The 25,054-nt window shown below is 46.9% G+C and overlaps 1 protein-coding gene across 10 annotated transcripts in view; it reads left to right on the forward strand.

Moving 5' to 3' along the window:
* COL26A1 (collagen type XXVI alpha 1 chain) overlaps nt 1–25,054 on the forward strand; it is a 180,310-nt gene that overhangs the window by 140,693 nt on the left and 14,563 nt on the right. For all 10 annotated transcript variants that reach the window (XR_007908087.1, XM_051809850.1, XM_051809845.1 and 7 more), the window contains 6 exons: nt 8,717–8,870; nt 11,405–11,449; nt 14,599–14,715; nt 15,879–16,031; nt 21,605–21,697; nt 23,096–23,157. Coding sequence is in view for 9 of the 10 variants with exons in the window: in XM_051809850.1 (XP_051665810.1) it covers nt 8,717–8,870; nt 11,405–11,449; nt 14,599–14,715; nt 15,879–16,031; nt 21,605–21,697; nt 23,096–23,157 (624 nt within the window). In the remaining variant the exon portion in view is untranslated. The remainder of the gene's footprint in view (nt 1–8,716; nt 8,871–11,404; nt 11,450–14,598; nt 14,716–15,878; nt 16,032–21,604; nt 21,698–23,095; nt 23,158–25,054) is intronic.

The following is a 25,054-nucleotide window of genomic DNA, read 5'->3' on the forward strand; positions in this document are numbered from 1 at the left end:
GAGACTGTTTCACCCCTGATTTTTGCAGTCCTGTTCTGCAAAGGCAGATGTGGAATTTCATCCTTCCCATGGGCAGAGCTGGATTTTCCTGCCACAGTCCTGCTCCCTCTGGGGACAGCTGAAGGGCTTTTCTGCTTTTGCTCTTTTGAACTTCAGCCCAGCATGGCCATGGTGAGCTCAGAGAATGGCAATGGGCAAGACCAGCCTGTGGTTTCTTCCTTCCTCACTCCTCTTCAGCTTTTATAGCAGCCCCCCTAAAATTGAGGATATAACCAGAAATGGTCTCATCTTTCTTATTACAAGGGTGAGTTGGTTCATCCAACTTGTAAGATCAGTGCCCAAATGAGGTAATAAAAGTAACCCTCTGATTTTAGTTATATGAGAGCTGGATCAGAAGGTGAGAAGCAAAAATAAAACCAGAGCAAATGGAATGAAAAGTGACTCATTAGGGACCAGTGCTTATATTGCCCTTGGGGAGGAGAGAGACTGAGACATGTGCACAGAACAAACCCTTCACATGCCTTACACTTTCCTCAGCAGTGCTCTTGGTTGTCCTTGTGGCTGTGGGAGAGGTTTGTGCAGGGAGGGAGGTGAAGGCAGACGGAGTCAGGCTCCCATTTCCATCCTCATCTCTTGTTCCCAGCTGCCATGTCATCTCCATTTGCTCCATCCCAGACCCACTGAGTGCCAGAGATGTAAAAGCTTCATTGATGGCATTGAGCTTGAAACCTCCAGGCCACAGGAATCTACCTCAGGGAGGATGGTGTTGACCTGGGGGTCCAGGACAAGAAAATGTGTGGGCTGGAAGAAAACCAGCCTCTCCCCAAGCCCCAACATGCCAAACCTTATTTCTCTCCTATGACATCTTACTTGACATCCCTCCAGCACCCCCTGGCCCTGTGAGGGGCCTCCTTGTAGGGAGGGCACCATGACCCCTGCTTTTAGGAATGGTTTCACTTAGGCCAGCACGGTGTCTTAGTGGGAAGTGTGTACAGTGCTTCCTGAATTTCCTGAGCCTGATGCTGCCCTCCTGTGTCACAGGATGAGCCCAGACAAACTCCTTCTAGGCTCAAGAGAGCAGCACTGATGCCCAGGGCTGGCAGGGATGCAGGCAGGGCTGGCAGGGGAACAAGCAGGGCTGGTAGGGGAACAGGTAGATCTGGCAGGGGAGCAGGCAACTGCCTACAAATTTCTGCTCAGTTTGTTCACCCAGTTTCTCTTAATAAGCTCCACCACAGAGCTATGATAATAGTCCCAGGTTTTGGTTGGAGCTGGAATGCAGCACTTGAGCTGAGCTGGTAAAACCCAGCCTTGTCTCCTGACACCACTTTTGGGAAGCTCGTGGCATTTCCCTCACAGCTTTAGTGCTGGGAGATAACATTACATCTCCAGTGTCTGATTGATTCATCGTGTGATTGATAAAGGACATGCATATTTTTTGCATGAAAACAGTCCTTGTAATGTGGTTTCCCCACACAAGATTCTGAAAGGCTTTAAAGAAAATCTTTGCACCGTGCACAGAATTAGATCAATACATTGCTATTTATCTGAAATCAGCTCATTTGTTTAGGACAGATTACCCACAGCACCTTCACTACCCCGTGGCTTTGGATTGCAAAGCATCGTTATTTGGAGTTTTAATGTGACCATTGTATGAAATGTTTCTCTATCTCCCCCTTCTTCCAAGCAGTTACATGAAATACTGGCAGCTGTCTGGGATGTTTTATGGGGATTGTCTTTTCTTTCTCTGATAGACAATAAAACAATTCCCTGCTGTAGTGGAGAAACATTTGGAAGATAACAAATGTTTCCCGGTGCTGTGACATGGCTGAAAAATTGGGAGGGAAACCAGAGCTGCTTGGCTGTGAGGCTGCTGCTGATTCCACAGAGTGGACATGAGTAGTTGCTTGATACTTGAAGGACTTGCATGGATTTTCCATGTTCTGCATGTGATACAGAACCCTAGCAGTTAGTTATTTTCTTTGTTTTCTGAACAGGAAGGTGTCTTACTTAATTCCTAAGGTTTCCTAATGATCCTGTGCAGAATCTGCCTCTCCAGCTTCAGCAATTTGAATTTGAGGACATTGAATTTAAGGAGTATTGGGGCTGTTTCACAGGTAGCTGTATAATAACTGGCTGGTTTCCAGTAGCAATGACAACCTTAAATCCCTGTAAAATTTCTAACTTAATGCTGAGTTTCTGTAGGTCAGTTAATGAATCAAATATCCCTAAGAATAAAATGCAACTTCCTGACTGATTCTTGCTAAGGGGAACCATGAACCAAAACTGAATTTTGTGTCAATATTTGTATCTGAACTTTATCTCTTGGTCTTTTGCTAACCTGCAGTAATCCTGATTATGATTAAACCACTTGAGGCAGTTTGGGTACTGGCCCTTCTCTCATTTGGGCATCCTACTGTCTGTCAGAATGACAGTTAAAATCCTTTCTTTCTCAAGTCTAGAAATTTTTGGACCTTATTTCTTATCACTGTTGGATTGAAGAAGCAATCTGTCCCCTAAGACTGTTCCACGTGTTTGGCCAACGCTGTAAATCGTCTGCCAGAACAACAAAAAGGCTGCAAAGACCTCCTTGTCCACCATCCCCTCCCACAAAGACTTTTAGTTACAAGTTTGGCATTTTTAGCCTAATAGGTTTTAATATTTTCATAAAGTAATTTTGAAAAATTCTCTTTTTCCTATGACAGGGAACTTAATTTGCCAAGCAAATCCTATGGTGTGTTTAGTACCTGGGAACGTTGTGTACAAGCTTTGTTTTTTAAGAGAAATACTTTTGTGGCCAAACAGTAGGTTTTGGTAAGGGAGGTGTTGAGGAGCCTAAGAAATGTAAGTACCCAAACACGCAAACTTCCACTTGATTCTAATCAGAAATTCTCGTGGAGCTTCATAAGGGAAATACAATCTTAACATAAAGATTACTTTGGGTCCTCTTTTTTTTTCAGCTCACACCAAGGTGAGCCAGGAAAGGTCCAAGCCCCTGATCTTCTCCTGTTGTGCTGCTCTTCTTGCAGCTTGCAGAGCCCAGTAGAGCACATGGGGCATCTGAGCCTGTTTGAGTCTGAGGATGTGAATCCCTCAGAGCTGAGGGCTCCTCACTTGGTGAGAAGGAGAGCTGATCCCAAAGCTGTTGCTGGGAACAGGTGGTACTTTGTCAAGACTGAGTTCACCTCAGGCTGGCCTGGCTCCATGTCCTGCACTCCCACATCCCCAGCAGGTGACAAGCAATACACTGGGCAGAGCAGAATGATGTGATTTTGAGGGTGGAAGATTATATAGCCCTGATGGATTTTTATCAGGTGTTTTAATGTGATTTCACTCTGAGCTCCCTTGTGTGCTTCACTCTGCAGTGAGCTCCTAGCACAGCATGGAAGGAGTGCTGGATCCTCTCCTCACCCAGCTGCTTCCCTGGCTCTCACCCCTCAGGGTGCAGTGCTGGCTGCAGGGCTCTCCGAGGCGACTCCCACTGTGGAGCAGACTCAGGGAAGCTCCCTGGGTGCCTCAGAGGACCACGGCCAGTCCTTCCCTTCCTGCTGCTCTCTCAAGCAAAGCCTTGAGGGCTGATGATCTGCTGAACAGTGCTGTGTTTCACCTGAACCTGTAGGGTAGCCTGTGCTTTTGTGTCTGCTCTGCTCTGGTTCCCCTCCAGAAGGTACCGCTGAGGAAACAGTCACTTTTTCCACCCTCCTTTTTGGAAATCCTGTGAAACTGTTTGTAGAAAGAACAAGAACTGTGCTACCTGTGGTTTCATAGAAGCCTTTGGTCCATGTTTCTGTCTTCCATTCATTAGCTGATGACATAAACCTCACCTTTTGCTCTACATTGAGTCACCACAATGACATCAGCTATGGCTCTCCCCATAATTTATCAGTGCAGCAAAAACTCCTCCATGCACTAATTATCTTGTCCCCTTTGGCCAAAGCCTCTGAGCTGTTATAAGGATGAAGTCACCCAGGTTCTCCCTGGGCACCCAGTTCATCAGATTTTAGTGGACTTTTATTGAATGTCTTTTGGCTTTTGAAACCAAGCACTTGTGTCTGCACTGGAGCCTCGTGTTTGCTGTGAGAGACACCGTTCTCCATCAGATTTTGCAAAACTCCCTTTTAGATCTGCATCTTGATGAATGATTAAAAAACTTCTATATTGCCAAAGAATTTGCTATAAAGAAAGGTATGTCCAACAAGTTATGCAATTACCATTATTAATCAGCTTGTGTCTTTACAAGATCAAGGGAATCTTATTTTACACTGGAATTTTTAGCTGATGAGCTGGATTCGTGCAGTATCTTTTCCTCCTCTTTAGAGTGGGATGGAGGGGAGTTCATTCCTCCAATGCTTCAAGAGACCAAATATCTATCCCCTGTTTATTAATTAATAATATCCATCTGGATTTTTATCCAAAGAAAAAGCATTCTGAGCCCTGTTGTATCAATTTTAAAATCTTTGGAAGCCTGGCTGTTCTTTCCTTGTTTTTAGCACCTACCTAGTTACAGCACATCAGGAATGTGAGCGGAGGACAGATGATGGATGGGAGGAGGCCGTGCTTGTGAAATCTTCTTTTTGATGAGTGGGAACAACCAAAATAGGGTTCTTGAAAGCCACTGCAAGCCAAAACCAAAAGTCCTCTGACACTGAACATCCCCAGAAGATGAAAACCGTCCTCCCATTTCCATTGTCCCTGGCCTGAGCTTTTGATCTGACGCAAGGAATGTGGTATGTGTGTGAAGTCTAGAAAGTTTATGCTGGCAAATGGAGAAGGAGGAGGTGGGTTGAGTAAGCTGGGACTGAGCTTCAGGCACAGAGCACTCGTGTCCCTGCGGAGGGCCCTGTTCAGGGCCGAGCCCGGCGGCCCCGGGGTGGGTTCTGCCGGCGCCAGCCCTGAGCTCCCAGGCCAGGCCTCGTCCTCCTCGTTCCCCGGGTGTTCACACGGAGCCGGCGCTGGACCCGGCTCCCGCTGCGCTGTTGGCAGGAGACATGGCCCCATTTCAGTCCTTTCCAGCCTTCTGACCCAGTTCAGCTGCGTCTGAGCCGTGGGGCCTGGAAACCAGAGACAAGCCCTGGTGCCGCTGGGGCTTCTCCTGCCAGAGGCTCCAGTTCAGCGTGTCCAGTTGGGCTCAGATTTGACTTTTTCCTTCCATATGTGCAGAAAGACAAAAGCCTGAGTGTTTTGCTGAGTTGAGGCCACCCTTCAACTCAGACAACCCAGCCCAAGGTGGAGAGGGAAGGATTTCTTGTCTTCTGTTGGAAATCTGCTCTCCTGGCACCACAGGCAGCAGCCACAGCTGCTGTCCTTCAGCTCCTTCTCTGTCCCTGCCCTGCCTGGGTGACTGACATTACCCATGGCATCAAGACATGGCATGAGGATATTTTCTGCTTCCATTCTTTATGGAGGCAGAACTTTTGTGTTGGAAGTGGTAATAGCAACAGAGGTGGGCTCTGCTTACCATGAGGATTCCCAGTGGAAACCACACGTTCTTCCCTCGGTGTTATCCCTCTCTCTACCTCAACCTTATTGACTAGAAAATACCAAGATTTTAATACTGAGACTTTAATCCATTGCACATTTTGCTAATTTGCTTTCTGGCTGTGAGCCTCTGTGGTATCATTTTCCACCAGTTTACTCAGAGGACTAGAAACTTCCTTTTTTTTTTCTTTAATGAAAGTGGGAATGCTCCTTGAGTCCCTTGACTACAGCAATGGCAGCCTTAAGAAAAACAGAACGTGACAGAAAATAGATGAATGGCTCCAGTGCTATTGCAATAATGTGTAAGGAGCCCATTTGTGCTATGTGCTGTGTGAGCTATGAGAGGACACTCCTTGCTGAAAGAGCTGTGGATAGCTTGAGATTTTTGAATGTGACTAAATCCCTGGTGTTTTTCCTTCTTTAGTTTGGCTCCGTGGATCTCACGGATGTGAGAGCTCTCTTCTTTCTGCTTTATTTCTTTTGGGCACTTCTTCAGTCCTAATCATAAAAACTAGAATTTCTCAGCAATTTCAAGTCTGGAGACTTCCTGACCTCTATCATTTCATGCCCAGGGAAAATAAACTTGTTACTACGGTTTGAACTTTAATGACTGCAAAGTATATATAGTCAATTTATAAAAGCACATACTGGAGTATTCTGTGCATGCCTTTAAAGCTTTTACAGCATTTATCAGCAGAGAGCTCATTTAAAACATGTTGTTTTAATGAAAAGGATACCATTGCCACTGTTTTGTGTTGATTATGTGGTAACACATTTTTATTATCACCCATAAAAGTGATTTGGAGCCGTTCCACTCCAGATGCGACCTTCGGCAGAGCTGTGCTAGCGCTGCTCGTGCTGCCCAGGAGGGCCACGGGCCCCTCCAGCTTGCTGGGCTCTGACCTCCACTGCCTTGATTTAATATCACTCTTCCCCCAGCTCTGCTGGGCTGTGGCAAAACACTGCTCAGAACAGCCCTTGTGTGTCCCTTCCTCGCAGCAGGAGCATCCCAACCCTGCCCTGGCTGCAGCCCCTCGGATCTGCCACCTCCAGGGTTAGTTTTCCCTCTGTGGCTCAGAAGATTTTGGCAACATCCAGGTCCTTGCTGGGGAAGTAAGAGGATGATATAGTAAATAGTATAAAGTGATTCAGAAAAGGTCTTCAGCACACACTCAAGTCCCATGTCAGTGGGAATTAGGCACGGCTGTGGTAAGGCACATGCTCGAGTGTTTGTTGAACTGATAACACGTTTCCTTGAGGGTCTGACAGATAAATCACTGGATAGGAGCACAGAGTGCAAGGGGCAGAAGCAATTCCCTCTTCGCCTGGTGTCAGAGAAGCCTGGTGACTAAAAGCACTGTGACCTTACTCCTTTTTGCTTTACTCAGAAAGCAGGACTCTGGGTCTGTGAATAAAGATCCTTGCAATAAAGGAAGAATTTTGCCTGTTTGCAAGGCTGACATTCAGTTCCCTTGCCCCTAACCCAGCTCCCAGTTTAATTAGTTTCTGATTCACCCCCATCAGGCCAGTACATTCTGCAGGAAGTTCATCATTTCTGGCGCTGCTGCAATCCTGGCTCTCACCAGGCCTTGCAATAAAGAAGTGATAAACCTTGTAATAATTGCAAGTTAAAAAACAAACAAGCAGAGCCAAGTCACTCTCATTTATAATTGCAGTGTGACTTCATTATGTAAAGACAACACAGTGTGCAAAAGCTGAAACTTCTAGGGATTTAATGGAAAGTTTGAGCCATATTCTCTTTTATTTGCCTTATCCCTAAATCAGTGTTGCTTAGGTGGTTTTCGAACAGGAAAAGCTGATGCTGTAACAAACCCCAGTGCTGCACTCCCAGAACAATTTTCCCAGGTGGGTTTGTGTGTAGGAAGCAGAGTTTGCTGGAGGTGCTGGAGTCTTGGATCTAAACTCTGGTTCTAGAAACCTCAGCCCTGCTCCTGCCTGATGGGTGTCCTGTGTCCATCCTGGGCAGGGATCCCTCCAGCTGCAAGGGGAGGGGCAGGGTGGCTGCTCATCCCAGGCATGGCCAGTGCAGGGACTGCCAACCCTTTGGCTGCCCCACTGGGACAGTGGCTGCTGCCCTTGGCCTCTGTTTATCTTCTGCCTGGCTGGAAAATCCATTTGCTGCAGGGCCCAGGGGTTTGGCATTCCAGGCTTAGACTTTTCCAGGAGAAATCCGTAGACTACTTTGTTATGCCACCCTTGCTAGTGGCTGGGAAGGCAGAGGGATGAAGCATTTAGATTAAAATAGAAAATTCATTATATTTTAAAAATCCTTATTTTGTGAAAAGTTTCATTTAAAATGTTGATTATAAAGGGCAATGAATGTTCTGCTGACCTTCACTTTAATGGAGTTTCTCAGTGGGCAGAGCCAACCTGGGTCCTCCGTCCTTCTGCTTTTTGTGGACATTTAAGCTTTTTGCAGCCATGTGAGACAAACTCCCAGTTTCATACAGGGGAGCACAGCTTAATGAACAGTCTGAATCATGTGTAGGAAGTGGGGTCACTCTTCCTAGGAGTGTAGGTTGTAAATGGCCTAAATAGCTCAGGGATGCCCACTGGGATGTGGGTTTATTTGAAGGTAGTATGTTTGCAAGGTGTAGAAACAGCTGTGAGTTTTAATAATATCCTATTACTTCTAAGTTGAGCTCTTTGAGGAAATAGCTTGCTTTTTTTTTTTAATTTTCTTCAAAGTTAAAGCACTTCAACTCTTTAAAAGCTTCATCTTCTCCATCATCTTTAATTTGGTCAGTATTTGTGTGCTTCACTTACAGCCAGTGCTTGTGCTCAGTTTGCTACCCTGGGCCTCCAGGTACTGCCCTTCACTTTGTCCCAGCTCTCAGTAATTTCTGATCCTGTGACTCTGGCTTTGAACACATAACCCAGGGAAATGCTGTGTCCTCTGACACCAGCTTTGGTCCCAGGGTTCATGTTTCTCACCAGGGAGACAATCCCACACAAGTCTCTCTGGAGGCAGTGAAGTCCTGCTCTCCAAGGAGGGTGTGTGACCCTGTTACAATGAACACAACACCTTCACATCCCAATTGCTGCCACTGTCCAGAAAACCCATAAAGCTTTAACACCAAAATCCCACTGTTTGGGACACAGAGTTATTCCCAGCTCCTGCTGGCAAGGAGAGGAGTTTCAAGACCTCTTCAGGAATAGAGGCCATGTATGAAACCATCCAGCTGACCATGTTTGCATTCCCTGTGTCCTGGTGCAGATCCTCCTGCTCGAGGCTGCGGAGCGAAGCCCATCCCTGGAAAACAACCTGCCCATCACCGGGACCACGGCCACGTGGTATGATGATCTGCTGCCAGATGCCTTTCCCCTCCTCAATCCTGGGACTGTCCTGAGAAAAACAGTGGGATCTGCTGGTAAGTCTAACCTGCTCTTCACCAAATCACCCATCCCACATACACACAATTCCTGCAGGGTGACTAAAAACGAGGCCATGTCAACCTGCCCTGCTGTTGGAAGCTGCAGAGGAGAGGGCTTGGAAGGTCTCTGCCCTTCCTTGAGTTCAGCCAGCTCAGAGCACCATGTTCTTGGAAGAAAGTAGCAAAATTCAGAGACTAATATCTCTTTCCAGCTGTGATGGCCTGTGACAGCCTCGATTTCTGTTGGCACAAGGATCCACCCAGAGCTGAATCCTGGTCTCTGGGAAGTTTGAATTCTGTTAACCTCAGCAGGGCCACTGTGCCTCCCTGTGTGTTTCAGTGTGTTTGTTTTAAGTTCAGAAAATATGGATTTTGAGGCCTGGATAGATTGAAACATTCCTGAGGAAACTCCAGAGAGCCATCAGGAGCACAGTGGGACAGTTCAGACTCACCTACTGAGCTCTGACTGCAGCGTTTCCCCATCTGGGAGCAGTGCTGGGGGTAGAGGACTGGGCTGCACGGGTAATTCTTGGGTTTATTAGGACAAAAAGCTTTCCCATGAATAGCAACATCAGTTGCAGTCTGCTTTATATTTTCTAAATTTGCCATAAACACAATGGGCTGTTTTATGATCCCTCTTGTGGCATGGAAAAAAAGTACACTTATAAGAAACTCTCCCTCTGAGCCCACTTGGCTAGACAGATCCCCACGCATTGAATTTCCTTGACCTTGGCATCTTTTTTCAAGATCCCTGCTCTCTGCTTCCAAAGGCCTGTCTGTCTGTTGCTTTGCTTGCTCCCAGAGCAGTTCTTTATTCTCTTTAGGACCTACTTTGCTTTTTTCTTCTCTTTTTTTTTTTTTCTTCCCTTTTAATTTTTCGGACCGAGCAGTTTATTATGGCAGCCCTTCATGACTGCAGCAGACTTGGAGCAACCAACACAGTCCAGATGTCGTCCATGTTTATGATCTGACATGATGCCACAACGTGGAGGGAGGTTCACTAACAATATGTTCTGCAAAGTATTTTCAGAGCCACAGCAACAGCTGCCAGGAACTGAATTAGAGCAGTTTCCCCCAGTGTCCATTACAGGCTCCTTCTGCCTTCTCCATGTCATTTATTTGTGCTGTCACAGTATCTCTGCACCTGCACTTTGTTGTACTAAAGTCAGTCCAGTGAAATGCTGGTGATTGTCCCTCCCACTCAAAGTCATGATCGTGCCTCTCTGAGCACAGAGCAGTGACTGCCCCTCGCCCAGGCTTTTGGAAAGCAGAGCAGCTCTCCTGGAGCACTTGCAGCAGGGTGACCCCATGGAGCAGCACCAGCACCCCTGCAGCACATCCAGGAGGTAGCTGGTGGTCACCTCCAACAGGCAGGTGATGCTGCCTGAGCTGTGTGTGAGCCTGTCGTGTCAGCCAACCTTCCAGCTGTGTGTGTGCTACCAGGTGTAGTCCTTGCTCACTGTTCCCCTTTGTTTTTCTAGCCTTGATTTATTTAACCTAGTGTGGAATAACAACTCCAGTGTAATCACTGGGAGTCAGGAATGCACTGGACCATTTCGAGCCAGGACAGTGTCTTTCAGCAATTAGAAATAATCAGTTAAGTTGCTTATTGACATGTGGTTCCCTGCTGAACCCCCTGCCTGACCTCTGTGGGCATCAATCCTTGCCTGGCTAAGGAGCTGTGGGGATATTTCATGGATCTGGGTCCACATTTGGCTTCCTTCCCTCCCCACACTCATCTGTATCTCCAATTCAAACCCAGCCACAAAAACTCCCTGTGGATTTTGGTGAAGTGCAGGGAATTCCATGCAAATAGTTTAGGATGGAGGGGAACTGCCCATTTTGGATGATTTCAATGCTGTGCTGTGACTTGTTGCCCAAAGCTGCCCCCAGGTTCTCCTACAGAGCTCGCAGACCTCAGGAGATCTTTCAACAAGTGGGATATTAGAATAGGTGGAATTCAAACCTGAGTGTGGAAAGCCAAGCCCCTCTCCCTTCCACTCCCTTCCCCGGAGTTTTTGTGAAACATTCCCTACTTTGCCCTGCTTCTGGGTGCTCAGCCAAAATAAATCCAAGTCCTAGCTTGTGTGCCACCAGCTTTCTCTGCCAGGTGGACCAAGAGCAGAACACTGAGGCCTGCCAGGAGGGTGGTTGACATGGATGGGATGCTGGGAATGCTGGGAGTGATTGGGGTGACCTTGTGGCTCTGGGTTGGCTGATGCCTCTCCAGGCCGAGGTCCAGGAAAACTTGCTACTGTTTATGAGGGGAATTATTTCTTCTGTGAGTGACAGGGCTGAGAACAGACAATCATTTAAAAGCAATCAGTGCTGTTGAGACAGCTGCACCACTGGCCTTTCTGATCAGCTTGTTAATCAACAGGATACATTTTTCTGAGTATTAAGAAAATATATATACTCTGGCTGAGCCAGTTGGCAGCAAGAGACCTAATTTTTCATCCTCTCTCTTTTTTCTCTCTCTTTTTAATTTTTATTATTATTATTATTTCTTTTACCCTGTCCTTCTTTACCAGAGCCCAAAGGACACAGAGGTGCTGAGGAGCAGCTGATACCTCAGGGTAAGTTAATGGTTTCTGCTGTTTCTCTTTCAAAGCCCAAACAGTTGTTATGCCCAGTCCTGTACATGACATGTCCCAAAAAGCAGAAGGGTGCTGAGGCCAGGAACCCTCAGAGATTTGAAGCCTCACAGATAGAGAGGCTGGGTTTGTTCTTCGGGTTTTATCTGATCATGGACTGCTTTGGTTAGAGAGGCCAAACACCAGCTCTGTCATCTCTGAGACACTCATTTCCCAGCACACAGGGCATGGAAAGCCAGGTCACTGGAGCACACGTGGCCAGAGCCAGCAGGGCATGTGCTGAGTGATGGGAGAAAACTCTTATTATCTTACTAGTTTTGCCTGCCAGGGGCACTGAGGTCCACTGGGGATGCTCAGGGCATGGCTTTGCTGAGCTCCATATGAACAGAGCTCCTGGGTCCACATTTGCCTTCCTTCCCTCCCCACACCCATCTGTATCTCCAAATCAAACACACCCTGCTCCTGTACAGGGAAAACCCTGGGGAGGAGAGGGGAGCAGATGGTGTGTTGCAGGTTAATGACAGGACCAGGAAGAAAATCCAGGCACATCTGATTTGGTTTCCAGCAGTAGAATACTCACACTCTCCCTTTTAAAAAATATTTTTCCTGTGGCCTTTTGCTTCATATTTTTGGAGGATAAACACTTGCCATGGGCCTCAGCTCTCTGAAAGCAATGCCACTGCAGCAGAGCTGATTTATGCCAGCTGAAGATTTGGCCTATTCATCTCCCTCCCCCCTTTTCCCTGAATCCTTCCCTCTTTCTTCTCCCTTTTGCACTTGTCTCTTTTATGCTGGTAACACCATTTGTCACCAGTGTGAGCATTTGCCTGACACATTACTCAGTGCTGCTTCTCCCAGCCTTTCCCTCAGCGCTTTCCCCTCCAGGGGAGGAAGTGCCACTTTCTCTAAAGCTCTGCTGCAGCAGAGTGATTGAGGATGCTGCAGGAAGGGATTGCTCCTGGTCTGCAGGAGTTCATGGGATTGAGTTATAAGGTTGAACTGAAGGATTGAGGCTGATTTATCTGAGTGAGGGAACGTTCTGACCCGCACTCAGCAGCACAGCGTGTTGTGCTTGCAAAACAGTTTCTCTTGTTCTTCCCTCTGTGCTGGAAAGAATTTGCTGCAATGAAGTTTCAGGTGTGTTGGAAGTTTTTGACAGGGGGAGAAGCTGTTTGCAATGCTGGGAACAAATGCTCTTGCTTTCTTAAATGGGCTCCTGATCACCTGCCTGAGCTTGCCAGGACAGCACCCACTGCCAGGTGAGACCCATTCAAAGAGCCCCTCATAGCAAAGTCTGCACTTTGTGTCCTGGGGATAAGCAAATCGATCCAAATTAAAACCTCACCTTAATTCCTTGTTCAATACCAAAATCAGATCTTTACTGATGACTGAATGCAGCAGAAGTACAGGCACACCCTGTCACACAAAGCCTTTGAGCCTCTTCAGTCTACCTGGTTTCACTGTGGGTTAGAGGTGGATAGATTTCATTTTTGTTTGAAAAAATAATTTGGACATCATTCCAAAATGGGAAAAAAAAAAAAGGAAGAGAGGAAGGGGAATATTTCCAGGGGGTCTAATATTGGGGATTATTGCTTTGCTCTGAGAAATGAGGAGAGTTTGGATGAATGTCTGGGGTGACAAGGTTTTGTACCCCAGGTGGGCTGTCCCACACCTAGAGTGGGAACTGGATCCAAATGTGGGAGCTGCAAATCCAGTGAGCCTTGATTTTATTGTGCAGCCCTGCTCCCTGTGGTACCAACTGTGAGGGTGTTAGTTGGCCAACTTCTTTCCTTTTCTCCTTCTCTGCTTCTGTTCCCATCCATGCTCTCCACCCCCACATGAAGCATGTTCTCCTGGCACTGCTCTTGGAGGGTCCAGTACCTCTCCTGATATTGGGAAAGGAGAAAGACACTCCTTAAAATGGATCAAACTTCAAATTGCTTTGCTGGGTTATGGTCATATATAATACTGAAACTTGGAAATGGACTGAAACTTGAAAACTGAGTGTGCTGAACTTTGGACTCAGCCTGTTCTCCCTCTGGCTTTGGAGCTTGATCTGCCACTGCTTACAAATACTCTGAGCCCTTGGTAGCCCAGAAACCAGGAGCCTCTGACTCTCTTGGCTCTGACAGTCAATGCCTTTATTGTAACCATTAACCACTTAATCTGAGCAGACAGAGTAACTCAGCCACGTCTCCAAGGTATTAAAGGCTTCACTGCTGTTTGCACAGTGTTTAAGTGTCTCTCCACATGAGCCAAAGATGTGCAGTGTTTTTCTGAAAAACACCATCAAATTGCCGAGTGTTGTTATTATTTTGATAGTCTAGAGGGAACAACACTAAGATTTTATTCAGTGTCATCAGAAAGAGTCCCTTTCAGGTCACAAACACGGCCCTGCACCTTTTGTGGCCTCACTGGGGGTCTGAGTGGACTTGCCAAGGAACATCCCACTGGGCTGCAATTACTGTGCTACTGGTGCTTCCAGCAACCCTGGAACCGTGCTCAGCACCCTGTTTGTGGACATAAATTAATGCCATCTATTTACTTCAGAAGTGGGGGTGCAATAATTTCAGTTTGGGGTGAAAAAAGCATGTGCACAGCGTGGTGCATTTGTGAGGTGAATGAACACAGGAGAAACCAGGGAAACAACTTTGGTGCAGAATCTCTGGGTGATAGGTAGAGATCAGCCAGAGCAAGTGGGAGGCAGGGTTTGATTTGCTTTTGAAAATGTATTTTGTGTATTTTGATACATTGGGACTATCCTGGAGCTGGCTGAACCCAGCACAGGACAGGCAGAGCTTGCCTCGAGCTGCTCAGGCCTTGGGGAGGGCACACAATGTGGGGGCTCAGTTCAGCTCTGCCCAGCACATCCCAGCTGGAGGTACACATCCTGCTGGCTTTTTGGGGAGGGCATTGTACATGGGGAAAAGCCTCTTTTTTTTAGGGATTGGAGGAATTAGAGGAGAAGCAAGCCCCAGTCTGGCTCTTCTGCCAGACAGCTCTTGCCACCAGTGCCACATTGTCTGGGCACAGCTCCATTTCTCCTCCTGTGCATCTCTGAGTCTCTCTCCTCTGGTTTTGAGGAACTGCCCTCAAAATCTCCAACTAACCTCCGTTGTGAATGGTTTCAGGGCTGCCAGGACAGGTTGGCCCTCCAGGCCCAGTCGGACCAACTGGTCTCCCAGGACCACCAGGGCCAAAAGGAGAGAAGGGACAACCTGGTGAGAGGGGCCCAGCAGGGCCACCAGGTGAGTGCTGGAGGAGGGCAGTGCTACTGAGACAGGAGATGTTGCACTTTGTACAAACTGCTTGTGACAGCAGATCATCAAAGGCCAGACACACGAGATGCTGAGCATCTTCAGAGGTATCGAATCCATTCCAGCGAGTCCCCTGGGCACTGAGATCAGCCGGGGGCTCTCAGGGCAGGCACCACCTGCACGAGCAATGACAGACCTTGGGATTTCCTGTGGAGCTGGAGAGAGCTTGTCCCAGAAAGCTGCAGAGCAGGATCATGTTTCCCCATCCTGCTCAGGAGCTGTAAGAAACAGCCTGTGACCTGTCAGCCTTTGGAGCAGAGTGTTCCCTGTTTAACCCCCTCACTGGGTGCCTGTTTTAACTCCCTTTTTTCTCCACCATTTGTGTCAAGCTGTCAGATGCCAGGATGTCAAACTAATGATGCTTTTGTATGTAAAGGGAAAAGGTTATGAGGCCATTCTTTCAGAGAACACTCCATTCCTGAGCTGGGAGACTTTCTTCATCCTCAAAATGTTCCTAAATGTTTTGATGAAGGAGATACTACACAATAGGTGCCAGACCTCGGGCTCTGTGCTCTCTGTAGCTGAAAGGCTGTGCCTTGTAAGTCTGAGCTTGGGAAAGATTTAAAACTCAGAATGTGCCTTAAATGTGAGAGCAGCCCTGACTGCTTTTTGGCACTTTCTGGCAACCTCTCAATGGCCGAAGTCTGGCCAAGGACGTGTCTGCCTTTGGGTTTCTCAGTTTGCAACGAGAGCCTTCCAGCCCCACAGGAAGCAGGATCAGTCTGCTGCTGGATTGACTGTGTTTCCCTTGTTCTTCCTGTGCTTTCCTGGCAGTAAGGTGACATACAGGTGTACCTGGAGGGGAAGAGAAAGATTTGATTTCACACCTTGCTTTAGTTTCTTGCTCAGCCTCAGGGAGGGGGGAGATCTCCCTCTTTCAGGAATTAAGCCAAGTCAGGCTGTCTGCTTTGCAGGGGAAGATGCTAAACAAAAAAGGGAAAATTGGGAAGCTGTTCCTGTTTCCCCCCACACCCCTAATTCCCACAGCTGCAGTTTAGGACAGAAATCCTTTGTCTTTTTACTGCCTTTTTACAGGATAGCATCATTAGCACATCCCCAAATGCACTAACACATCCTCTCCTGCCTCTGCACAGGGCTGTTGGGACCTCAAGGACCAAGAGGACTTCCAGGAGAAACCGGGATCCCAGGTCCCCCAGGTCCTCCAGGGCCACCAGCCACCCCGAGCCTCCCTCTTACCTTCCAACAAGGGGTTCTCTACTCGCTCCAGCCCACAGCTGAAAAAGAAAGTAAGTTCCCTCCTCAGTTGCCATGTTTTCCTGGCACCTCAGCAGGCATGGAGCAGCTCAGCTCTTCCACCTCCTGGCCCTGCCAGGACCCTGGGAGCAGCTGGACAATCTGCCTCCACTGCGTGGGGCTCTTGGAAGTTCCTGTTCAAGATGAAACCCCTTAGAAGCTGGAGGGGTTCACCTCTCCAAAACGAAGAACTAAGTCACTGCTCTCCTAAAAACCAGTGAGAACAGGGCTTGGGGGATTTTTTTCCCTGGTTTTCTAGGTCCATCACAGTTTTGAGGAGGCAACTTGGTGTCCTTTAAGCCTTCATCACATGTGGCTGCTGGGAAGAGGGTCTGTAGGGAAATGAGAGAGCTCAGGTAGTGTCACCTGAGGGACAAGAGGCAGAGAAATGCAGAGTGTGGCTCAGGTGCTGCTGTTGGGAACCTCTTGGTGCCGCTGTTGTGGTGTGGGAGTGTCAGGGCTGCTCAGGAATCAGTAAGGACCAAAATTTGTAACTCTGGAATTATATAACAGAACAAGGACATCTGTTAAATGTGTCTCTTCCCCTGCCCCCGCAGCTGCATCTTCCACCTGCGTTTCTGGTGCATCCACATGATCCCCCATCCACACAAAACACACACTGGAAAGCCCAGATTTGTCCCTTCCCTGTAACTGGAGGGTCAGGGGGTTTAAGAAATGTATTTATTTGATTTGTGCTGTGCAGGGCAAGAAAAGGCTTTCTAAGAAAGACACACCCTGCATTTGGGTTGGAGCACTCTCAGATTTGGGCTTGATTCTTCCAGTCCAGTCCTGTGTACCTGGCATCTAGTAAAGATAAAGCAGAGCTCAGCTGTGTCTCCACTTGGCTGGTAAATTCCTGGAGCCTCAGCTCCCATCTCCACTCCCCCAGACTTCAGCTGTGCCTCTTCCCAGCTTTACTGCTCATGTCCAGCTTCAAAGCTCAGTTGTCTTAGTTACAGCCAAGGATTAGTGAGTCTCCCCTTGTCTGACAGTTATCCAGAGCTCTCCTTTCCCTTCCACCCACTCTGCTCTCCAGACTCCCTTTCCTGAAAGTGAACAGATGTATTTTTAATTTGGGAAGAATTTTAACAGCTCCATTTCATATGCAGTTACTTAGAGCACATGGACAGGATGAATAATTGCAGTCCCACACTAAGAGTTTGAGAAAATATAAATTGATCTGCTGTGTTCATGAGTGTGGAACAAGGAAGTTTTGCATTACAGTCCCCTCACTCCTCACAGGATCACACCAAATGGTGCCAATCTGCATTCAGCCTTTTATTCCAAGTGATCCTTCAGGATCCTCCCTCCAATCACCCTTTAAATTAAACTCCTTCTTGCAAAGTAGTGAGTAAATGAAAAAATGTATAAAGCCATTGATTACACGGCCTTTCCAGCTGATGTGTCCCAAAATGGGAAGAGGATAAATGAGTGGATAATTATCTGTATTAACTCTGCCAGCATTGGGCAGCAACAGGCTCCCACATGGACTTGAGGAAATGAGTAAATGGTGACTGTTACATTTACATCCCTGGGCATCCCTCCTCCACACCTTGTGGATTTCTTGGTTTCCACAAGGAGTAGCCCAAAAATTTATGACAATTTTTCTTAATACAAACCTAACTACAAATATCTGTGAGGTCATGATAATGTTACAGCACTACCAAGCCCATTTTCTTACCAAACTTACCATTTTACCCATGTATTGGCTGACTCTGCCCACCACAGGTTGCTGGGAAGCTGATCCTCTTTAAGCAATAAAGCTTAGCCTTGTAAATTCTGAGTAGATTAAAAAAAAATGTATTTACTGGTTTTGAATGGAGCACATCTGAAAACTATAAACACAAGATTCCAGCTGCTGACAGCAGAGGGAAGCATATTCCTGGTAATGGGCCTGTGCACCCATGGAGATGTGAGTTGTATCAGGTTATTTTTAGTAGCACAGTGTTTGGTTCTGCCTGGACATGGTTAATGCCTGTGCCTTTATTAATCACAAGTTCCTGCTGGCAATATTTATCAGCAGGCAGAAGCCAAAAATGGGGAGACAAATATTTTCTTGCAGTTTTGCTGTGCTGTGGTAAAAAAATTGGTCCCAGTTGTTTCCCTCCAGATCAGGTAGCAGAAAAAAATTAAGACAGGATTACTTCATTTCCATCCTGTCTCAACAAATCAAGCCTATAATGGGGGAATTTATCCCTTAGTCAGAAACCTTAGACCTAGGCCAGAAGCTGAACTGCTGTACCCCTGCTGGGGCTGCTGCTGCTGGGATCACTCCCTTTCTCTGCCACTTAAAAATGAGTGATCAGGTACCTGGTCTAGAGTCAGTTCAGACCTATTTCTTGTGCTAACACTGAGAGTTTTTAGGGAAAAGAAGGAGAAAAGAATGCAACTTTTGCTCTGTTGAAGGCTGTGTTTTCTTACATCTCAATGATTTCAGTTTGCAAAGGACAGGTGAGATAAAATTAACTTTTTTTCATAAAATCATCATAGTTGGAAAAGGCCTCTGAGGTCAAGTCCAGCCATTAACTCAGCAGCAGCACCATGTTCACCCCTAAATCATGTCGTCAAGTGCCACATCCACATGTTTTTAAACACTTCCAGGGATGGGGACTCCACCACTTCCCTGGGCAGCCTGTGCCAGTGCCTGAGGGGACAGCAAAGGGAAACTGAGGCCCAGTGGGCTGTCTGTGTGCCCAGCATAGGGCACAGCTCAGGGGTTTATGAAGTGACATCCCAGTGCCTGCTGCCATGGAAAGCCCTTCCTGAGGAAGGAGAACAGAGCAGAGGAAGTAAAGGGGAAGGAGAGCAGGAAGGGAACAGCATGTGATTGAGAAAACCAACTGCTCTCAAAGCCTGTACCCCTGGTTGGGCAGGTTTCCCTGTGTCCTTCAGGGCATTCCTGGGCTGGTTCAGGTTTCCCCTTTGCAGGATGGCTGTGCCCTCTTCCAGGGAATGTAGATGCTCCTACCTGACCAGGTCAGACTGGCTGCACTCTTCCTCTTGGCTTGGCCAGCAGCTGGAAAGCTCCTGGAGCAAATTGTATATCAAGGTCTTCTCAAACAAGGCAGACTTTCTGCTTTGGTGTATCCAGAAGCACAGAAACATCCAGCTCTGGAGCCCAGCAGGGCCTGGGTCAGTGCAGGAGATGGCTGAGAAGGGAATATTGTTGCTGCCATTTGATGCTATTTTGTGGCTACCCTGATGGCCTCCAGCTGCAGAGAGCCCCAGAATGTCCCTCTGTTTATAAGGAGAAGGGATATTATAAGGAGGTACAAGTTCTTCCTGCTGCTTTACAAGAATATGGAGAAAGTCTCTTAAAAAAAATGTGAGGGTTGTGTTTTAACACACTTGGATCCCATTTCATTGACAGTATGTTTCATTCAGAGCTGCTCCTGGAAGAAAACCTGGATCTGGGTGAGTTCTGCCTGGCCAGGCAGCTGAGGAAGGATCATGCCATGAGGCCAAAGCAGGAGCTGCTGAGCTCGAGGGCTGTTGATCAGAGCTCTCTTCTGTGTCACAATTATGGAATCACCTTTCATAAATAACGTTGAGTCAAATGTCAGGATGGGTGGATTTGTGGGAGTAACTCTGTCATCATAATAATGTACCATTTAGCTGGAATGTTTTGTAACCCAAATCCTTATCCCTGGCTTACCTCCAGCAGTAATTAAACCCTGGTTGTTTGCAGGCCATCCTCTGCCCCTCTCAGTGGATGTGCCTTTGATTTTGTTGACCACATGTACTTTAAAAACAAAAGGCTCTGCAACTGTTAATGCCTTCACTGCTGTTTGATGCTCATTTCCCAATTTCATCTTACTCCCAGGCTGTGATGGATTTTGACATGGTCAAATAAAACTCAAATTAATTGGATTACACACTTCACTGGGGTACCTTTCCTTCTGAACATGAAAACAGTCTCAGTTGTTTTGTTTCAGAGCTGTGAGGAAGGGAAGATGAATGGGTTTAGAAACAATACTCAAATAAATACCTGTTTGTATTCAGGCTTTAGGCACGAAATTTGGTTCTCAGAGGGATCTGGGTTGGATCTTGTGCTGCTCTGCTGCCAGGGAGGCATTGCAGAGATATCCTGTCATCCTTGGCAGTTAAAGCCATTTGACAGTTTTCCCTAGGAACTACTTTCAAACAACCAGCTGGAAAGGCCTCTCTGTCTTTGCCAACGCTCCAGAAGCTGAAAAGGCTTCATAATGTGTCTGCTAAAATTTCTGGAGAGTTCACCTTCTGATCTTTGGGCTGAACTCTGCAGAGTAAGCAAACACCCTCCTGATCTTCCTGGTGTCATTTGACATTTACAGTGAGACATTTTCAGTCTTTTACTGCAGAGGATTCCCCTGAATTTTACTGTGATGAGTTAAAGGGATGGGTGGAAGGAAACATGACTAAGTTTGAGGTCATGGGCAGGAGGAGATGGACATTATTTCTGCCTGGTGGTCTCCAGCTGTGGAAAATGTGGGCTTTTCAGAGGGTTTACTGTCCCAGTGGCCAGGAGGCAGCACCTTCATCCAGGTTAAATGCAACAGGAAATATGTTGTTGGTCCTACAGCACAGGTCAGGACAGGGGATTGCAAGTCTCAGCAGCACCAGGACATAGGGGTTCCCTTCCTTGTTTTATGATCATGTTGCCTTGGTTGTCCATGGAATTTTTGCCCCTGAGTTTCCTCAACTGTCCAGTAGTGTTGTGGGGTGCTCAGATAAAAGATGCTGCCATACAGGTACTCCCACAGGTTACTGGGATGCCACAGCACAGCTCCACAGGGAATAGGGTTGTTGAATATGGTTTTGGAATTGCAATAAATATTAAGGGTTGCTTTTTACATATAGTTGGGGTTTTTCTATTCAGATACCAACTGACATGGTGACCCTATTGGCTCAAGGCTGAGGGAAGAGGGGACATCTACAGGCTGCTGATTTTTATTCCTAACAGGAGAGGACTGAGAAAGATGTGTTAAAACACAAAGCTCCTCCAATTCCTGCTGTTGGCTTTCCCTTCTCTGCTCTACTCCCATTTCCCTTCATTTCCCAGCAGTGACCCTGCCCAAGCTGGCCAGATGAACACCTAAAATAATCCTTAATGGGAGGAAAGTTTGCTGAGCACGTGGAGGGGGCAGAGCACACCCTCTCCCTGGGCTTTTCTGCATCCTTAGACACGGCATCTCCCCCCAGCACCTCCCCCAGGTGAGCTGGGCTGGGGGGATGTGCCAGGCTGGCTCAGCAGGTCACTGATGCCAGGCAGGAGGGACATCCAGATCCATCCTTGATTCCTCAGGTAGCCAGAAGCCAGTTGGGTCAGTTATTCAAGGGTAGGATTATACAGGTGTGCAGGGACACCAAGTTTTTGATAGAAAGGACGACTTTCCCGTGGTTCTCAGAGGTGAGATGAGCAGCTCTGCAGGGTGAGGGGACACAGCCCTTAGAGAGCAAAGGGCAAGTGCTCCAAGAGCCCAGATTTAGCATCGTGCAGCACTGCCTGCCCTTGGCCAGCAACAGGCGCCAGAGGATTTTGGAGAGCAGTCCTGTTTGCTGGACACTGACTCTGCTCCTTCCACAGATGGAGAAGCCCAGCTGGCCTCCACCGTCATCGACACCATCATGGCTGGGCTGCCCGGGCCACGGGGAGCCCCGGGGCCTGTGGGGCCACCAGGTAACACACGGGGCTTGGATGAGGGGGAGGAGGAGCAAGGGAGTTTCTGATGGAGAGTGAGATGCATGCAGGGAAGGCAGGTGGTCCTCAGTGGAAGGGCAGTAGTGGGTCCAGGAGCGGAAGGGTGGAAAGAACTAACCAGGCTTCTTATGTCTTGATAGTGGTAGATGGTTTAACCTTCAGCAGCACACGCCTTGAGAAGGGGCTGGTTAACAGACTGTCCTTAAGAATGGGTTGTCCAGGGAATTCCTTTGTGAGAGTAGAGTTGTTCTCACCACTGCTGCAATCCTGTCCTGTCTCTGTGGAGCTCCACCAAGCAAGGTCTGGCCAGCTGCTCTGTGATGTGTATGAAGACTTTGGAGCTGCTTTGAGCTATTCCAAACTTTCACCAATATAACTGAAATCAGAATCTGGGATGAAAATTCAGTGGCAAGTCTTCTCTCTGTGCTGATGGGTGGCTTAAATGATAATATTCCTGCACACATCAGCACTTCCCTGTATGATGCATATTTAGGAGTGAACTCCCATTAGTTGCAGAAAAGGCTTTTCCTTTCATTATGAGGGCCTTTCATTTACCCTTCAATTCCTTTATTCTTTGACTTAAGCATTTGTATGGTGCATTAATGATTGAGGCTGATTCAGCTGTACTTGGTGTATAATGTCCACATTGTTTCATCTCAAGGGTTTTGACAACTAAAGCAGAGAGGAGTCTTGCTAAGTTCAGACTAAGCAAATATCCTGTCTCCCACTTGCAGGTATAATTGAACAGCTACTGTTGAGATATAATTATTTTTTCAAAAGGAATGAATCTGTTAAGTGACTGTGTAAAATAAGTTGACCTGTTTAGACAGTGTTTAACTCATCCTGGAAGCAGCTCTTCTGTGGCACAGACTTTAATTTACTGCCCCTGGAGTGAGGGAAGAACCAGAGAGCTTTGCTTTGCCCCAGTCAGCCTCTCTCCTGGCTATGGCCAAACTCCATCTCCTTTCTGACACACCAGAGACCAATTGTATCAGACTTGTGGCTTCCCTGCCACCCATGAGGCTGTTTCAGGAGCAGCACCTTGCTCTGATGTTGCTGTTTCACGGGTCTAGTTTAAGTTTTCTCAAAGGTTGCATTTTAAGCAATGGAAATGCAGGATGTTACTGACATCCTTCCTGCCTGTTTTCACCCTTTTTTTCCTCCCAGAACTCTAACATCTTCCCTAGGGCATAGGGATGTATTATGTCAGGATTTGATATCCAGCAATCCAGTGTGGAATGAAGGGCTCGTGGTGCAGTCGTGGGATCGAGGAAGGGCTCCACCCACAGCAGAACATGAAAGGAAGTGCATGCATTTGGAATTTAGGGTTCTTCCTTCTAAGCTTCTTAAAATTGTCTCCAATTACAATTCCCACAGGGCCACCAGGTGCATCAGGACCCAAAGGGCCCCCAGGACCTATTGGAGCCCCTGGATCACAAGTAAGGTGCTTTAGTGCTTTGGGGTGAGGGATGGAGTCGGGGGTTAAGGGTGAAACATCATCTCGTTGCACAAAGAGGGAGAGGTGTTGAGAAGACTTAGACCTGCTGGTTTGTCCCCCATGAAATTCTGTGATTTAATACCTTTTTCTCATCTTGGATTGTGCTGAGAGGTTGTGCTTTTCAGATTTTCCCTTAATCTTAACAACACATCTTGCTGTTGCTGTGTCAAAACATTTCATGTGGCCTCAGTTGATGCAAAGGATCTGACATGGGCTTTACTGACACAGTGATAGAAAAATACTGCATTTCTCGTGGAACACAGAAAAGAACAAAAATGCATCAGTGGGAATTCACCAATTCACCAGAGTGAATGTGTTAAGCCTGTTTTTTCAGACATAGCACTTTCTATTCAAGAAAAATATCACGAATTCCCATCAGTTTGATTATTTATTGATACAAACATTGGGGGGGAAGATAATAACGGAGTGTGATAAACTCACTCAAAAGAATTTATGGTAGAAGAAAGGCAAAGTACTCACATAGATGGAAAAAGCTGGTTAAATGGAAAGAAGTGAAGTCATGATGAATAGTGAACTGCCAAACTACTCCAGATTGCGGTTGGCTGACACAAAGGGACTCAGTTTTGGGAAGAGTGTTGCTTAATGTGGAGGTAAACCAGTAACATCAAATATTTCAAGGGAATCTAACATGACTGAAGAGCACAGAGAAAGGTTAAGTAACTTAGCAGAGGGATGTAACTTAGATCCTGACAAGAGGAGGTTTGGAGTTGAAAATCGAGAGGTTTTCCCCATGCAATTTATTAACCACTTTAAGGAAGCATTGGACAACAGGTTAGTGAAAGTTTGCCAGTGTAGCAGAATCATTTCAATTAGGGAATGCTCTGGAGAACAATGAGAAACTCCAGATAGATGTGAACACAGTGGGAGATTTGGCAGCAAAATGACAGGCAGTTTAACGTGATTAAATATAAGGTAATTCACAATTCATAAGTACATTCTGAAGTAGAGTCTGGCTTTTTGACATGCAGCACACACTGTAAATCTTTTATTTTTCACAATGTGGAAGTTCTTGAGCATCCCTGTCTAACCAGGCACTGAAAGTCTGAAAGTCACTGTTGAGAGCTGTCAAGAGCAAAGGATCTCTGTGGACACTTGAGCTTTGTTCATGCTGCATGTTTGACATGGGGCCAAGATGGTTTGTGCCCTACCTCATTTGGCAGCCCTAATTAGCCTCCTAAATCAGGCCTGAGTCTCTGAATCTTTGGTGGGCCCAGAGGAGCTGTAGCTAAGCTGAGCTGCTGCTGGCAGCAGGCAAAGAGCAACATGTTAATGGTGAGCATTGCTGGCTCCCAGCTGGAACTGGGAGAGTGCTCCTCCTTTAGTCCCTAAAATCATGTGTGTCCAACCTCTTTGGGCCACTTAACCAGACACTGAGCTCCTCATAGCAATCCTAGAAAGCCCATTTCTCTGGATTCTGATGTGAGGGTTTGGGGGCCTGTTGATAACCAGGCTGGCTTAAATCACCAGGAGGGGAGCTCCAGGCTCATCTCTACACACTCCAAGACAATGTAGAAGTCACTCGAGGGGGAAAAAAAGATCTTGCACATGGTTATGGGGAGCTGACATGCTGAATATAAACAAACAATATTGGCCTCTCCCTCTCTGGTTATAACTGTGGCTTCACTGAGTGGATAAGTGAAGGATTTGGATCGATTTCTGCATAGCAGTTCAATTAGTAGAAATCTGGAGACTGTGCCCTTTTTAGCTGCTGGTGACTGCTTTATAGATTTATTCAACCCAGGGAGTAAAATTATTAGTAGAGATTGGGCTTAATTTGAAAATTGTTTATTAGGGTGAGTGAATAGCTTCAAAATAAT

Source organism: Manacus candei, unplaced genomic scaffold, assembly GCF_025592945.1.
Source record: "Manacus candei isolate 608988 ecotype Guabito, Panama unplaced genomic scaffold, ASM2559294v1 h1tg000076l, whole genome shotgun sequence".
In the NCBI taxonomy this organism is placed as follows: domain Eukaryota; kingdom Metazoa; phylum Chordata; class Aves; order Passeriformes; family Pipridae; genus Manacus; species Manacus candei.